General features: G+C 46.9%; 1 protein-coding gene across 1 annotated transcript; it reads left to right on the forward strand.

Moving 5' to 3' along the window:
- Window positions 1-585: 585 nt before the first annotated feature.
- On the forward strand, window positions 586-14041 carry LOC103054759 (uncharacterized). Its single transcript, XM_025173839.2, has 4 exons — window positions 586-780; window positions 6235-7186; window positions 9012-9117; window positions 11112-14041. Exons 2-4 carry the CDS (start codon window positions 6356-6358, stop codon window positions 13235-13237), a joined length of 3063 nt encoding a protein of 1020 aa, XP_025029607.2. The 5' UTR covers window positions 586-780; window positions 6235-6355; the 3' UTR covers window positions 13238-14041.
- The last annotated feature ends 1733 nt before the right edge of the window (window positions 14042-15774 follow it).

Here is a 15774-nt window from a genome sequence, read left to right on the forward strand (position 1 = left end):
TGCATGAATGCTCATACCAAGTAGCTCCACAGTTGGTGTCCTCCAAAGGTGCTGGACTACAGCTCCCAGCGGTCACAGCCAGATTGCCCAACAGCTTTTTTGCCCAGGGATGATAGGAGCTATAATTTAACACACCTGGAAAGCATTCGATTTGGGGAGATTGTCTCTCTGTAACCATTTGAACAGCACAACAGTCCTCTAAGGTAAATTAACATGACAAAACGTGATTGATCAAAATTTAGGAGAGAACATCTTGGTTAGTTTAATCTCTCTCTTTCTCTCTCTCTCTCTCTCTTCCTAGTTTTGCAACTTAATACGGTACGTGCGCTACTCCTGTTGAATGCCTGCCTGCAGCTTGCCAGGGCTCAAGAAGAACATCGCCTGCTGCAGACTCTCCCTCCCTCGCGCGGGCGATCACGTGCCGCCGCGGATCACGTGGGAAGCGCCCCTTCCCCACCGGGCCGGAAAGGTGGGAAGGGAGACGGGCGGAGCTTCCTGGCACGAGCCGCTACGGTTAAAGCCAACGAGCTGGGAGACGCCTAGAGAGGCGTGGGAATTTGTGGGTGTGAGGGAGAGGCGGCGCATTTCTCCTCTGACACTCCGGGAGCTGCACTTTGCAGTTGCTGCGCAGCGAAGCCGAGATGGTGGCTGCAGCCGGAGGGTGGGGAGCTGGAGCAGCGAGGGCAAAAGAGGGGGTGCATCGGGGTTGGGGGTCCTAAGGAAGGGGCAGAGGACACGAGCCTGCATTCAGCCCCCTCCCCCCAGGCGGGTATCCTCGAGGTAAGTAGGGCTACGAAGGCCATCAGCCACAGCCATCCAGTTCTGGGAAGGGGAGACGGAGGGGAAGATGGGTTCAGACGACTTGCTTTGCCAGCCCTGTGCCAGATCTGGGTGTTGCATTCTGCCGGCGCGGTCGGTTTGGCTGGGGTTTGGGGGCATGTCCGGTTTAACTCGGTTAACTTGGTTAACTATTGTGTGAAGCCTGCAAACGGGTTTACTCCTTTGCCGCGTTAAGTGCGTTGGGCAGACCTGGCTGTGGCGTGTTGTGTGAGTGAAAGGTTGCGGTTCAAATTAGTGCAAGTCCACCTGAAAGCAAAGCCTCCTTGGGAGGGCTTTCTCTTCCGTAGGGGGCGCAGAGGAGACTGGCTGTCCCTCTTCTAGGATTCTGCTTTATTTTCAGTCAGACCCGGATCTTTTTCTTGCATACTTCAAGGGATTGTCCCGAACTAAGGCACTATTTTGAGAAACCCCATCTGGCAATACAAGGGTTGTGGGTTGCTTTGGGGTGCAAAAGAGGGGTGCTGATCTGCAGTCTTTTCCAGGGGACTAGAAGCTTAAGAAGCTGCTTGATTTTCATGGCTATTTAGCTTAATATTGTCTACCCCAGCCTTGTCTGATCTTCAGCCCCCCAATGGGCTGGCTTGTAACTCTCACGGTATGGTTGCATGACACATCTGTGGTTAACGTAGAGATGATTTGCTCAATGGAGCCAGTTTCGAGCGTTTGCACAATGCACCAAACCACACAAACCACGAGGCTTTCTTTGCACAACACACTAGGCTCAAAGGTTGTTAATTAGGTTGCAGTTTAGTTGTTGTTGTGAGCATGCCCTCATAATCCTCCATGGTTGTAGGAAATATAGTCCAAAAGGCCCAGAGGCCACTTGTTTGTGGAAGAGTGGTGTACGTGGCTGTATTCACGCAACTTATGTAACCCGATCAATAAATTAACCTTTGTGGTTTGCACAAAACATTGAACCACAAAAGAGGCAGATTAACTGGGTTTCACAAAATGTAAAGATCTCATTGTGGAAATGCACCTTCTGGGTCTTTTCCCTTAGCTCGTTCAATGGGTTGTGTGAACTGAGCCACTCACTAGCAGCCAATCGGCAGGGTTTCAAGCAAGGGCTCTTTTCAGCTGCAGGCAGCTGCGTGCCCTTCCTCCCTTTGTGGGACATTGCTGGGGGGGGGGTGCTCTTGCTGTAATCTTGTTTCAGTAGAGCCTGAATGTTCAAGGGCAGTTAAGACAGTTGGATCTAAGGGGGCTTTTCTTAGAAGGAGTTGATTATAACCTAAAGCAGGGATGCTTCATGTTGAGCGTAGCTCCTGGGGCCTTCATCAGCATGCAGTTTTCTTGCAGGCAAAACAGAAGTGATCTACTACTCTTGCTTTCTGGAAATTTATTTTACTTTTTACTTCCCAGACTAATCTGCAGCCCTGAGATTTCCTTTTGGTCTCCCATCCAAGTACTAACCTACTTAGCTTTTCCCAAGACAGCTCAGTGCTGCACTGCTCGGGACAAAGGATACTTTTAGGAAGGGAGTGCACAAAACTGTTCACACATTGTGTGCCGTAACCTGATGAAACTAGCAGACCAGGAGTTCTCTGACCTGTAGCCCTTCACACATGTTGGGATTACAGCTTCCAGAATCTGCAAACTGGAATTCTAGGTTATTTTTAAAATGGAAAGCACTTTTACCCTACTGTTTAGCTGAAAAAAATGCAACCTATTCAAAGTGGTTTACCAAAAGTAATTAGCAGACAGCTCAGCTTCTAGTTTACAGATTTAACAGATGCAATAGAGGGAAATTAAAGGAGTCTTCCAGGTTGGACTGTACCCACAATTCCACTATCTGCATTCTCTGCTTTGATTGACTTTATTTCTGCTGGCCTGTTCCTCTTTCCAGCATCCTCTTCTCCTTTTGTGTTTGCTCTGGAGGTCAAACTACATCTCTCTTTTTTTTCCCCTTCCCTTTTGGACAAGATTTTGGAGAAGATGACTTCTCCAGTGCAGTGTTTCTCAATCTCAGCAATTTTCAGATGTCTGGACTTCAATTCCCAGAACTCCCCAGCTGGGGAATTCTGGAAGTTGAAGTCCACACATCTGAAAGTTGCTGAGATTGAGAAACACTGCTCCAGCGTGTAGTTTCATCAGGTCAGGACATTGGAGAAGACTTGGCTGTGCCCACACACCTATGAATATTCCTCTGGGTCTAACTTTGTACCACTTTAAACAGGTCTGAAGCCATGTTTTGTTTCCCTCTATATCCATATCATTTTTTTTTTGGTACCTTTGAGTTAGTTTTGACTCCTGGAAACTGCCTGGCCCAGTCCCTGCAGTTTTCTTGGCAAGATTTCAGAAGTGGTTTTCCATTGCCTCCTCCTTAGGGCTGAGAGAGAGGGACTGGCTCGAGGTCACCCAGATGGCTTTGTGATTAAGGCAGGACTAAAACTCATGGTCTCCCGGTTTCTAGCCTGATGCCTTTAACCTCTACACCAAACTGGCTGTCCCATAAGAAATTAATTTAAGCTAAAGAGGTACAGTAAATATTTCTGCCCTCTCTGTCTGCAACTTGGACTTCAAGATCAATTTTATTAGCATCTAGACTTAGAATGGGCAATCTTCTCACTTGGAAGATCCACAATATTTATTTCATACGTAAAACTTCAGTGTCCACCAATTGAGCCAGCCGGAATAGGGTATTGGGAAGAAAAGAAATAGTGGATTTGATTGTTTTCTGTACTCCATGAGCAGCTGTTGTTTGTAAATTCAAGGAACCTAGCTTCAGACTCTCTCAGTGGTCAATGGGTTGCCCAATCCCCCCCTTTCTGGGGCTCACCAGTAAATATTCCCATCTTACAGATGTGGAACATTGAGGCTAAGAAATAAACAGGGCCACCTGCAGCTGAGATTAAAAAAAAAATTGCTATAACTTGCACTTGTTAAAGTATTCAGTGTCAGAAATCCTTTGGTCTGCAATGCAGACCATCCAGATGTATGTTAGTAAACTCTCACTTATCTTCAGCGCATTCCAGAGCTAGAAGACTGACAATTAAACCCAAAGATCCTCTTTGACACACGTCATCTCTAACTAGGGAAGAGATTGAGATTTCAGGAGTCCTAGATATAAGTATGAGCTGGGGCTGGGAGAGAAGCAGAGACTTTCCCTTTTCTACCAAGAGAGCCCTTACAGCGTAGTGTGGAGAAAAGTGGGATTTAAAGGCATAGTGCCAAGGGTAGGGGAATAAACGCTCTATTGCATGAAAATTGCAGTTGGAAGCAATCCAGTATTTTCTGCCCAGAGTGCCACCGAGTCTCCTGCCGTGCAGATGTTCTTCCCTACCTACTAGTACAAAGGACTTTCTTTTTCCAAGAAGACCGGGGGGGGGTGTTGGAGGGGGAATGAAATTAATTATATAGAGGTGTCTTGGATGGGAGACCATGAAGAAATCTTTGGGCTGACGGTCAGACTGGGAAGTTAAGAAAAAATATGAAAGCGATGTAAGTTACTTCTGTATTGTTGCCACAAAACTACCCAGTTTGACTTGCAGGAGTCTTTGTTTTGCCCAGCTCAGATAGTAGAACCAACTTCTTTTTAATATCCTGTAATTCTCCATATATTTAATATGATGATTCCTCATATATTTAATACGTTTCCCTGGTCACATAAATTACAGCAGTAGCAACTTCTAGAGGGGCTCTGGGGACTGAGCCCCAGACTTTGGGGATCCATGTGGGTTCCTACAGTATCAGGTAGGCATCATACCTGAATGCTCCTCCCTAAAGAGTATGTGGTATGAAAGCTGTGTGATCTTTTGAAGCTTAGCATGGGGGAAATCCAGCTGGGCGTTACCCTGCTGTAGAAGTTCCCAAGTGAGGCTCCTACAGTCTTGGAAGTTTAGACAACCCTTGAATGGAGGAATTTGAAAGTTGGGTCCAGAACAAAATTTCTGAAGGTAAGACTTACCAGGAAACTGGATTCTGAATTAAAGCATACATAACTCACAATCAGTTAGCAGTATTCACAATTGGACAGGAAGTCTGTTCTGGGTTGCTTCTAGGGCTGAGTCAGGCTTCAGTTGTGACCTAACAACTGCCTGCAACTGTTGAAAGCAGCTGTATCTTTTTCCCAGGATCATGTGGGAGATGCAGAGAGCAATTTCATCCCAGGGAAAATACATAACTGCTTTAAAGGCTGCACCTTTTTATACTGGAAAACCAAACATTGCATGGTTTGAATTTCTATACGCCTGGTGTTTGCTGCTGCTACTGAGAGTAGGAAATTCAACTCCTGAGGGAGGCAGCCTTTTTCTGTTGATGACCAATTTGCTTATGCATACATAAACTAGTAGGTGTGTCCAGAACAACAATTAGCCAGATCACTCTCTTTTCCCCCCATTTGAGACACCTGCTTATTCTCCCTTCATAGCGTGCAGGCTTGATAACTCTTATAAAAGGTTTGATATTACACCTATCTTAAAGGGTTTGGAATTAGACCAAGGACTGCATTCAGTTAGGTTAAGAGCCTCTATGTAGCTCTGGAGTCTAGACCAAAAATTATATGGAAGATTACGTTCTCTTACTGAATAAGGCTATCTTATATTATTGAGTCATTCAACCATGGCTCTACTTTCTCCAGTCTGGGCCCTACCAGATATTTTGGGATTACTGTTCTTAGAATTTCCAATTATTAACCTCAACTAATCTGAAGGGCACCTAATTGGAGAATGTTTATCTCATTGTTGTTACCACCTCTGAAGCAGTTGAGGATCCGTCTTGTAAATCCTCTTCTTCTGAGGATTAGTTGAGGGGGCTAGGTCATGCTTTGCAGAACACCACTTTTGTTTACTACCATCCTTGATTCCTGTGGAGCCTTAACATGAAACTTACAGCTGTAACGGTATTGCCTGGATTCCACTGCAGTGGCTGTGGGTGATATTTGACCTGAACATGGTTCAAAAGGATTCAGAGAAATTGGATGAGGTTCACAGGACAAGAATGAGCAGGAACTGAAAACTCCTTGAAGTCCCTTGAAGAGAGATTGAAGGAGGTGGGAAGAAAAAGTTGAAGGGGAATGAAATATCTCTCTTCAAACGTCTGAAAAGAGGTCATACAGAAGAAAGTCAGGACCGGTTCTCTCTCATTCCATTCCGTCCAATTTAATGGATTTAACTTACAGGAGGGCAGATTCTGATTGAACATTAGAAGAAACTTCCTAACAGTAAGAGCCATTTTGAAGTGGGACCTGTTATCAGGGGACTGGTAGGCTTCTTTTCATAGGCTGCTCGAGAATATTTCCTGGGAATGGTTTGATTTGGATTCTTGCCCTGAGTAAGGGGCTGGACTGGAGGACCTCGTGGGCCCCTTGCAACTCTCAGGTTCTGTGGTTCAGTGGTGGCTGTTTGGTTATTATTTCCTTCCCCTCTCACACATGTTTCTCTGTCTGTCTTTCAGGAAGAAACCCTTTGGACAGAAGAAGATGCCCCCAGTTTTTCTGTAGGTGAGAAGTCCACACACTCTGAACTTTCCCAAACTCAGAGTCAGACCGCTTGGTCCCGTAAGCAGAAGGAAACCAATGCCGGGCAGAGAAGGAGAGCGGTTCAGCAGAGCCAAGGTCGACATGGCTGCCGAGCAACAGGAGGTGTCCCCTATGGGCCTCCACCAGAATGAAATCAGGGTGGAAAAAGGAGTCAAAATGGAGGAGCTTGAGAAAGCAGGCCTTGCACTGGCTGGCCCAAAGCGATTCCGGAAGAGCCCTTACGTTGTTCAGGCTGGCAGCGCTGGGGAGCGTTTTAGCCGGCTGACAGCCAAGCAAGCGGAGCGTGACCTCGATGATGGGATGTTAGCGCCATGCTGGGAAGCCCAATGGCGAGACTTCCTGAAGAACACGCAGCCCCCTTATTTGGGGTGGAGCAGCCCCCAGGTCCCGGGGGTCACACTTCTGGCTCCTGCTGAATCCGGGCCTGGGGCTGATGGGGAGCCCATGCGAGAGGAGGCAGGGGAGCTCCTGCTAGGCCTCAGGGAGAGGCCCCTCAAGACCAGCCTGCATGCAGACCCCGCAGAGCCGGGGGACGATGGAGAGGTGAAGGGGGAGGGCCAAGCTGAGGAGGCCCCCAGCGCCGAGCTGCATCGGCGGCGCTTCCGGTGGTTTTGCTACCAAGAGGCGGAGGGGCCTTGGGAGGCGTGCGCCCAGCTGCGGGAGCTGTGTCTCAGCTGGCTGCGACCGGAGCTGAATTCGAAGGAGCAGATGGTGGAGCTGGTTATTCTGGAGCAGTTCTTGGCCATCTTGCCCGAGGAAATCCAGGGCTGGGTTGGAGAAAGCGGGCCGGAGACCTGTGCCCAGGCAGTGGCCTTGGTGGAAGACTTCCTGCTGAGGCAGCAGGAGACCGAGAGGTGGAAGCAGGAAGTAAGGGGGATTTCTCGGGGGCGCTGGGGCCAAGTCCATTGATCTCATTGCCCACCGGCAGGGCAGGGACCTACAGGGGGGATGGATGGCCAGCCAGAGCAGGAGAGGAAGAAGTGGATGGTTCTGGAGCATGTTTACATTGCAATCCCTTCTTGCACTGTTCCTTTCTTCCTCCCTAGAAAGACAACTCTCTGGTTTACATGAACTGCCTCTGCTCTGGGGCCACCATGTTGGGTACCGGGTTATACCAGTACACTGCTGCCTCTAGTTACCTCAAGGTTAATGCCCATCAAAGGGGGCATATCTTTTCATACGATCAGATTATGCCACCCCATTGGGAATGAGCTGAAATAAGGTTGCCAGTTAACTGGTTGTTGTAAATTGCACACATGGAGCGTGCAACGAAAGGTGTTTTGCTGCAGGCATGCTCTTTAGAGCACCAGTGAGGTACCACCAGCCCCTTCCTGTTTCCCTAGTGATCTTTTTTCTTCTTGGGCCACGCTCAGACAACATCCCGCGGCCACTGAGCGCGCTGAGTCTTCAGTGAGCTGCTGAAGGAGAAGGGGAGAGTCAGTAATCAATCAGAGAATAATAAGGCTTGTTCCCTCAAATGGCAGGAGACCTCTGAACTGGGGAAGGAAGATTTAAACAAAAGTAGGGCTGTGTATTTCCTGAGGCTGGGCCAGCTTGAGAATATAATGCAGCCTGATTCAGTTGTTGCAAGACCATGTTGAGGAGAAGGCTAAATTCACCGCTTGTGCTTCAACTAGGCCAGTGTTTCTCAAAGTGTGGTCTGAGGACCTTTGGGGGTCCCCAAGATCCTCTCAGGGGTCTGTGAAATTAAAATTATGTTGAAACATAAAAAAATAATATATGAAAATCCCATCAAACAATTGTGAGAAGCGGTCGTGGCAGCGAATGCACCAATTTTAATTTTAGTACGGTCAATATCGATCAATATAACCCATACAAACAAAAGTTATTTTGGGGTCCTTGATAATTTTTAACAGTGGGAAAGGGTCCTGAGAGAAAAAAGTTTAAGAAACACTGGACTAGGCTTTGCAACAATGCCACCTTGCTTATTAAGCGGTATCCAAGGGGCCTCCTGCTTTCTGCCCTGCCTCTGACTGCCCCAGTTTGCTTTGTAATCCTTTGTCTCAAAGTTTGGCTGAAGTTGCCTTTTGCAGGGGGTCTGCATACGCGTGACGTTGATCCTGGGGTGATGGCGGTGGGAAGGCTGCTGCCTCTCCTGAAGTTGTGAGATTTTGAAAAGGAGGGGCTATCCCTGGTTAGATGTTACAGGCTGGAATTATCTTGATTTTTTTTATCCCTTTGGGGCTGCTGCCTCCCCAGTTGATGGATAAACACTTTTCCTTGGTCATTGGGCATTGAGGGTGGGAGGAAGAATCCTGCCAGGCTTTAAGGATTCTGTTACTCTAGCCCAATGTTTCTCAACCTTGGCCACTTTAAGATGGGTGGACTTCAACTCCCAGAATTCCCCAGCCAGCATGGCTGGCTGGGGAATTCTGGGACTTGTAGTCCACCCATCTTAAAGTGGCCAAGGTTGAGAAACACTGCTGTAGCCTACCTCAGTGAAGTTGAGTTCCAGTATTTATGGTGAAGTTTGTTTCCTGACTTGGCTCCTGACATAATCTGACAAAAGCATTGCACCATTGTGCAGCAAATCCCCACCCCTTTCATACATGTGTTGTGACATCACACGTACCTCCCAAAGGTCCAGAACCTGCACGTGATGCTCCCTTCGTCATTCTGATTAAAGTAGCCGGAACTGTGGACACCCACATTCTTGCTTTTTACCTTTCAGGTGCTGGGAGAATTTGAAGAAGTAGCAATGGGTTTTTCAAGAGAAGATGATGCCAGCGAAAAGCAGCCTGGCCGGGAAATCAAGCAGGAGCAGGCCAGCTGGTTGGGTAAGGGTGCTTCTCTGTGTATACAGTGGTACCTCGGGTTACGAACTTAATCCGTTCCGTGACTCTGGGCGTATCCCGAGTTGGTCGCAACCCGAGGCAATTTCCACACCACAAGCCTCACCGAACGTCTCCTTGCTACCGTGACCTCGCCCACAGGAAGCCACAACCGCGTGGCATCAGGGAAAATGGCCGCGTATCCAGTTCGTAACCCGAGGTAAATTTTTCCTGCCGAAGCTGGTCATAACCCGAAATGTTCGTTAGTAGAGGCGCTTGTATCCTGAGGTACCACTGTAGTTGGTGGAATGATCTTATTTATTTATTGTACTAATTAGATTTGTTGTCCCATCTTTATTTTGTGCAACTCATCAAGAAATAATATCCCTTCTTCCTATTTTCCCCACACAACAACCCTGTGAGGTGGGTGGGGCTGAGAGAGAGGGACTGGCCCCAAATCACCCAGCTGGCTTTCCTCCCTAAAGATAGACTAGTATTCACGGTTTCCCCATTTCTAGTCCAGCACCTTAGCTATTTGTTGTGGGGAAAAGAAGAGTCAGGAGTATTGGGTAAGTTTGTCACCTTGAATTTGACAGACACACACACACACACACACACACACACACATATATATATATTTATAAAAGGTGGCATAAAATAATAATCACTCAGTGAGGCATTACCTTGATGTGGTTGTGGGGCACGTGTGCTCCGAGGAGGATGATAGCTATGTCAGAGGTTCAGCCGTACTGGACAGCTCTCATCAGAGGAGCCACACGAACAGCGCCTCTCCCATAAATGTACGCTGCCCTTGCTGTAGGCTAGGGATCAGCAGTCTGTATCTCTTTAGATGTTTTTGGAATTCAGCTCACCGCTTATCCCCTTTGGCAGTGCTGGTTGAGGCACTCCGGGATTGTAGTTCAGTAATATGTAGAGGGTCATCAATTCCCTGTGGGAATTGCCATGGATTTTGGGGTGATCCATCAGGGATCACAGCAGAATCTTGCTGTCTGTAAGAATCTGTTCCCAGACTGATAAGGATTCAAAACATCAGCTTTAACGTTCCCTGTTATTAGTGAAGAGACTCAGCTCCTTGAAAGCGCAGGAAAGCTATTAGAAGGAAAATCAGAAAATCTTCACTATGTAGGTATTAATGGGAAATACTTGCTGTAATTCTTGGTGTAGTATTTCAGGTGCTGGCCTAGAAAGCAGGAGATGGGGAGTTCTAGGCCTGCCTTAGGCATGAAAGCCAGTTGGTGATTGGGCCGGTCCCTCTCTCTTACCCCATCCCACTTCACAGGGTTGTTGTTGTGGAGAAAATAGGAGGTGGGAATTTTAGGTATGTTTGCCAACTTGAGTTGACCAAATTTAAAAAAGGCAGGATAAAAATATAATGGCAACAACAACAACAATAAATCTTTCCAAACTAAGACTTTGTGAGATTCCTGTTTGGAAAAAGTCACTTCCAGTTTTATGCAATGGGCAGTGTAATTCTTGTAAATTTCCTGAAGAGAAGTCTACTTCCAGTAGAATTTCAGATATGAGGGCTGAATTCATACATCACACAAAGCTGGTTTTTTTCAAAATTGTGGATTATTGTTCAAGGAAAGAAATGCAACCAGGCAAAGTAATCATTGCTTGTCAGGCTACTTCCTGATTTGTTTTCTCTCATTTTTTTATTCTTACCTTGCCTTTTGAGGCGGGGCATGGCTGAAAAACAAATCAGGAGTAAGCCAGGAAGCCATAAACAAACCATGTGTCCTACTCCCCCATCAAGCAAAGCCTCAGTTGTAAACAGGAAGGCAACAGCTTTCAAATTAAGGTTTGGTGCCCTGAAACAAATTGTGGTTAATTATCTTAAACTGACTGTAGTCACACATCAGAATGGTAAAAATAAATGAAAAAATTGTATCTTAGCACAAAATACGAATTTGAGTTGTTTGAACCATTGTCCTTTTATTATTTCTGGCTTTTCTAATGTTCTCTTTTAATCTTGACAGATAAGTGGGAGAGCGAGGATGAAGAGGCAGTGTTTGAAGTGTTATTGGAAAGAGCTGAAACTCAAGTCTTGGAAGAAAACTTTGGAGAACAAGATGCACCAAGGTGGGAACAGAGATTCCCAACAGACAAGAGAAGAAATAACGCCATTCTTGGTGAGACTGGGGTCTCTCGTGAACTTGCATTTGAGGAAAAAGCACAGACAGGAAAGAGAAGACACGTGTGCACTATTTGTGGGAAAGGCTTTACTCAAAAATCAAACCTCAACAGGCATCAAAGAACCCATGTGGGAGGAAAGACATTTCAGTGCTTTAAATGCGGGAAAAGCTTTAAGTGGGAAACAAGTTTTATTCGACACCAGCGATTCCACACTGGCGAGAAGCCTTATCCATGCATTGACTGTGGGAAATGCTTTAGTCGGAGCGCAAATCTCATCATTCATCAGAGGATTCATACTGGAGAGAAACCCCACCAATGCACAGACTGTGGGCAGAGTTTTAGCCAGATTTCCAATCTGGTTCGACATCACAGAGTCCACACAGGGGAGAAGCCTTATAAATGCCTGGAATGTGAGAAGAGCTTCACTCAGAAATCCAACCTTATCAAGCATCAAAGTGTCCATTTGGGAGACAAGCCGCCTCGACGCTCAGCTAATGGAAAAAGACTTAGTCAGAGGTCAAATCATAATAGATTTGACAGGGATTCCCTTGGAGAAAACCCCTGTAAATGCTTCAAGTGTGGGAAAATCTTTTCCCGGAGAGGCAACCTCCTTAGGCATCAGAGCATCCACACAAAAGATAAACCACACAAATGTCTCGAGTGTGGGAAACGGTTTAACCAGAGGACCAATCTGAATGCTCACCAAAGGATCCATACTGGAGAGAAACCTTACAGGTGTCCAGATTGTGGGAAAAGCTTCAGATGGAGGGCGCACCTGATTATACACAAGAGGTTGCACACTGGCGAGAAGCCACACAAATGTGCCGAGTGTGGACAGAGCTTCAGCCAGAGGTCCAATCTGGTGAGACATCTCAGAATCCACACGGGAGAAAAGCCATATAAATGCTCAGAGTGTGAGAAGTGCTTTGGTCAGAAATCCAACCTTATCAAGCATCAAAAGATTCACACAGATAATGCACTCCATCAGCTGATCGGTAGTGTCAGACAGGGCCGAATTCCAACAGGAGAGGATTCCTATAAATGTTTCAGGTGTGGGAAAATATTCACCCGCAGGGGGAACCTTCTGAGACACCAGAGCATCCACACCCGAGAGAAACCTCACAAATGCTCCGACTGTGGGAAAAGATTCAATCAGAGAGCAAACCTTATCAGCCATCAGAGAATTCACACCGGAGAAAAACCTTTCACGTGTCTTGACTGTGGGAAGAGTTTTCGCCAGAGCCCGCACCTTATTAAACATCAGAAATTACATGCAGAAGAAAAAGCTTCATTTCGAAGCCCAGATTATGGGGCTGGCATCAGCCACGAGTCAGGCCATAGGATACACGAGAGAATCTGCCTGAGAGGAAATCCGTATCAATGCATGAAGTGCGGCAAAATGTTTAACTGGCAGTCTAACTTCATCCGGCATCAGAAAATCCATGCAGGTGAAGAACCTCATCAGTGCTTGGATTGCGGAAAGACATTCAACCGGAGGAAAAACTTCGTGGCTCATCAGAGAATCCACACAAAAGAGAAACCTTATAAATGCACCGAGTGTGGCCAAACCTTCACGTGGGAAGCGCACCTTGTTATCCATCAAAGAATCCACACGGGAGAAAAACCTCATATGTGTGCCGAGTGTGGGCAGAGTTTCAGCCAGAGATCCAATCTCATAAGGCATCAGAGGATCCACACAGGGGAGAAACCCTACACTTGCTCAGAGTGTGGTCAGAGTTTTACCCAAAGGACACACCTTGTGGTGCACCAGAGAACCCACACAGGGGAGAAGCCCCATAAGTGCGTGGAGTGTGGGCAAGGCTTCAGCCAAAGGGCACATCTGATTGTTCATCAGAGAATCCACACGGGAGAGAAGCCGCATCGATGCCCAGACTGTGGCCAAGGCTTCTGCCAAAGATCCAATCTTATCAGACATCAGAGGTCCCATGCCTGTGAGAAACAAAATTAGAAACGCCGCTGGAGGGTCGTGCTGAGTCTCGGTCATCCAGGCCTAGGTGGTGGGGAGAACTGGTAATGTTCAGCTGGTAAGGAAGGCTTGGGGACAGGCCTTCCTCTTTATGAAAGAATCCGCACAGGACAGGGCCTGAACTATAAAATATACAGACTCTGTGAAACAGTTTGAGGACACTGATCATATTAAACAGGGACCCCAACCTTCTATGGCTCATGGACACATTGTTATTGTAAGAAAACATTACGAGTGCTCTTGCAACATGGCTACTGGTGTCTTGACCTTTTACAGCAACGTTTCTCAAACTTGGCAACTTTAAGACGCGTGGACTTCAACTCCCAGAATTCCCCAGCCAGCCATGCTGGCTGGGGAATTCTGGGAGTTGAAGTCCGCACATCTTAAAATTGCCAAGTTTGAGAAATGCTGTTTTACAGAATGACGTAACCAGTAAAAATGCACTGATTAACCAAATATTCCTGCTGTTCTCTGTTGCCCTTGCTTCACCTTGTCCTTTGACAGTAGTAGGTTGCAGCCGCTCACCGTTAAACTTTCTAACCCAACAGAAGGTGGGAAAGAAGCTATGTAAAGAGGATTGTCCGTCAGCACCATCACTTTCTGAAAAAAGGAACAGCTGGGGACTAAATTGGGGGTAGAGGCAGAAGCTGCCCAAGGAAAGATTTGGTTTGTAAATGAACTAGATGAGGTTGGGGGGGTGCAGGGAAACACAACCCCCCCAATTCCCCCATATGTTCTGGGTCACGTGACTAGCAGGGAGGAGGGGCTTAGAATGGAGGCGTTGGCAGGATTCTGAGCTGAGCATTGGCTCAGAATCCTGCCAACGCCTCCATTCTAAGCCCCTCCTCCCTGCTAGTCACGTGACCCAGCACAGAGTCTATATAGCCTGCTCTGTGTTTTCCAATGCACATGTGTATGTGAGCATACAGTCGCGCCATGTTACTTCATTATGCAAAAAACTACGGACACCTCAAGGGGTGGAAACAATTGCCGAAGCCATGCTCTGCAGCCCCTCCTGTGTTGTTTTCCAAGTTTGGGGCCAGATGCATATTTGGAAGGCTGGGACTTGCTTTGCAAGAGACCAGCTCGCCATTTATTTGTTTTTAATGTGAAAAGGTGAGGCAGAAAGGCTGGTGGGCAGTGTGGGGGGTTGTCTGGGCTCTTGTTCCTATGGGTACATCCCTCAGGATGCTGGGGTTAGGCATGAAAGCCCCCGACAAGATAAGGGCCCAGGAGGCAGCAGAGGAGGGGGGAAAGGGAAACCTCATTTATACTCTAACATCTCCATTCTATTTCAATAGTCAATATTTTCCCGGAGCTCTGCTCCCTCTTTTCAGGCCTCTCCGCAAATGAACCAAGGGTCTATGGCAGTGTTTCTCAACTTTGGCAGCTTTAAGATGTGTGGACTTCAACTCCCAGAATTCCCCAGCCAGCATCGAATTCTGGGAGTTGAAGTCCACACATCTTAAAGCTGCCAAAGTTGAGAAACACTGGTCTGTGGGGCCCAAGGGAGGCCAAACACAGAGGAATGTGATGCGGATGGCCCAAAGAACGTCTTTGGCACCGTTTGCGCAAGGACGTCCCCCTGGGTGTCATCTTTGATCACCAGCTTAGAAAAATCCTAGAGATGTGTGCAGCTTATACCCAAAAGCAATCCAAGGACACTCCTTTTTGAGGACTCTTAATGCTACAAACTCACTTTCCTCCCCACCTCTGCTCAGCATTTGGGTCTCTGTCGTCCTTTGCCGTAAAGCAGTGGTTCTCAACCTTTTTGAATCCACGGCACAATGTTCAATGTAGTAGTTCTGCGGCCCACCAGAAAATTATTAGTCATATATACATATTTTTAAATGCGTAAGATGTGGTTTGAGGGGAAGTTACACAATTGTTTTTGAAATATCTGCTCTGTATTGAATATACAGATTATACAGAATATATGTAATACAGAAACATTGGGGAAAAAAATAGAATAAGACAATCTCGTTGCACAGTAGAAACAAGCCCATGGTATGCCGGTTGAGAACCACTGCTCTATGGGCATTAAATTCCTAAAAAAAAAAAATTCAAGGTCCCCTTTTCTGCTCACCTTGGCTTCCTCCAGCTAAGTGGCACTTTCTTTTCCCCCTTGCAAGTTGCCATCTTCCAATAATTTCAGACTTGGAGAACTGCCAGTGCCCACTTCCTTTCTCACCTCTTCCTTCCTAAAGCGTCCAAGTCTTGGCCAGTGAGTAGAGATGTCATTTCTGGATTCCCTTTTACGTTGTCTAACTCTTGGAGAAAAACTCTTGAGCTAAATCTCAGGAAGGATGGACTCAGAAAGTTCCACCACCATGCAACTTTTTAAAAAGGGGGCAGGGCTTTAGTTACACAGGACTGGCTCTATCTTTTTTGACCCCTTCCCTGTGGACACCCCTGGTAATTCAGCAGAAATCTCCCTTGTGCATATTAGGATAAGGGGACTCTAAACACAGCTCCCTGGAGGTGGAAAACCACATTGTGGCACAAAATGTATTTGGGGA

Source organism: Python bivittatus, unplaced genomic scaffold (genome assembly GCF_059951505.1).
Source record: "Python bivittatus isolate LINGU-HERP-01145 unplaced genomic scaffold, Pbiv_v1 ctg000810_np1212, whole genome shotgun sequence".
NCBI lineage: Eukaryota > Metazoa > Chordata > Lepidosauria > Squamata > Pythonidae > Python > Python bivittatus.

What these genes read in the sequence shown, in the direction of transcription:
- LOC103054759 (XM_025173839.2), top strand. Translation starts at nt 6,356, where the DNA reads ATGCCGGGCAGAGAAGGAGAGCGGTTCAGCAGAGCCAAGGTCGACATG. An exon ending in CCGAGAGGTGGAAGCAGGAA is followed by an intron (nt 7,187 to 9,011) that starts GTAAGGGGGATT and finishes TTTACCTTTCAG; the next exon opens with GTGCTGGGAGAATTTGAAGA. An exon ending in GGAGCAGGCCAGCTGGTTGG is followed by an intron (nt 9,118 to 11,111) that starts GTAAGGGTGCTT and finishes TAATCTTGACAG; the next exon opens with ATAAGTGGGAGAGCGAGGAT.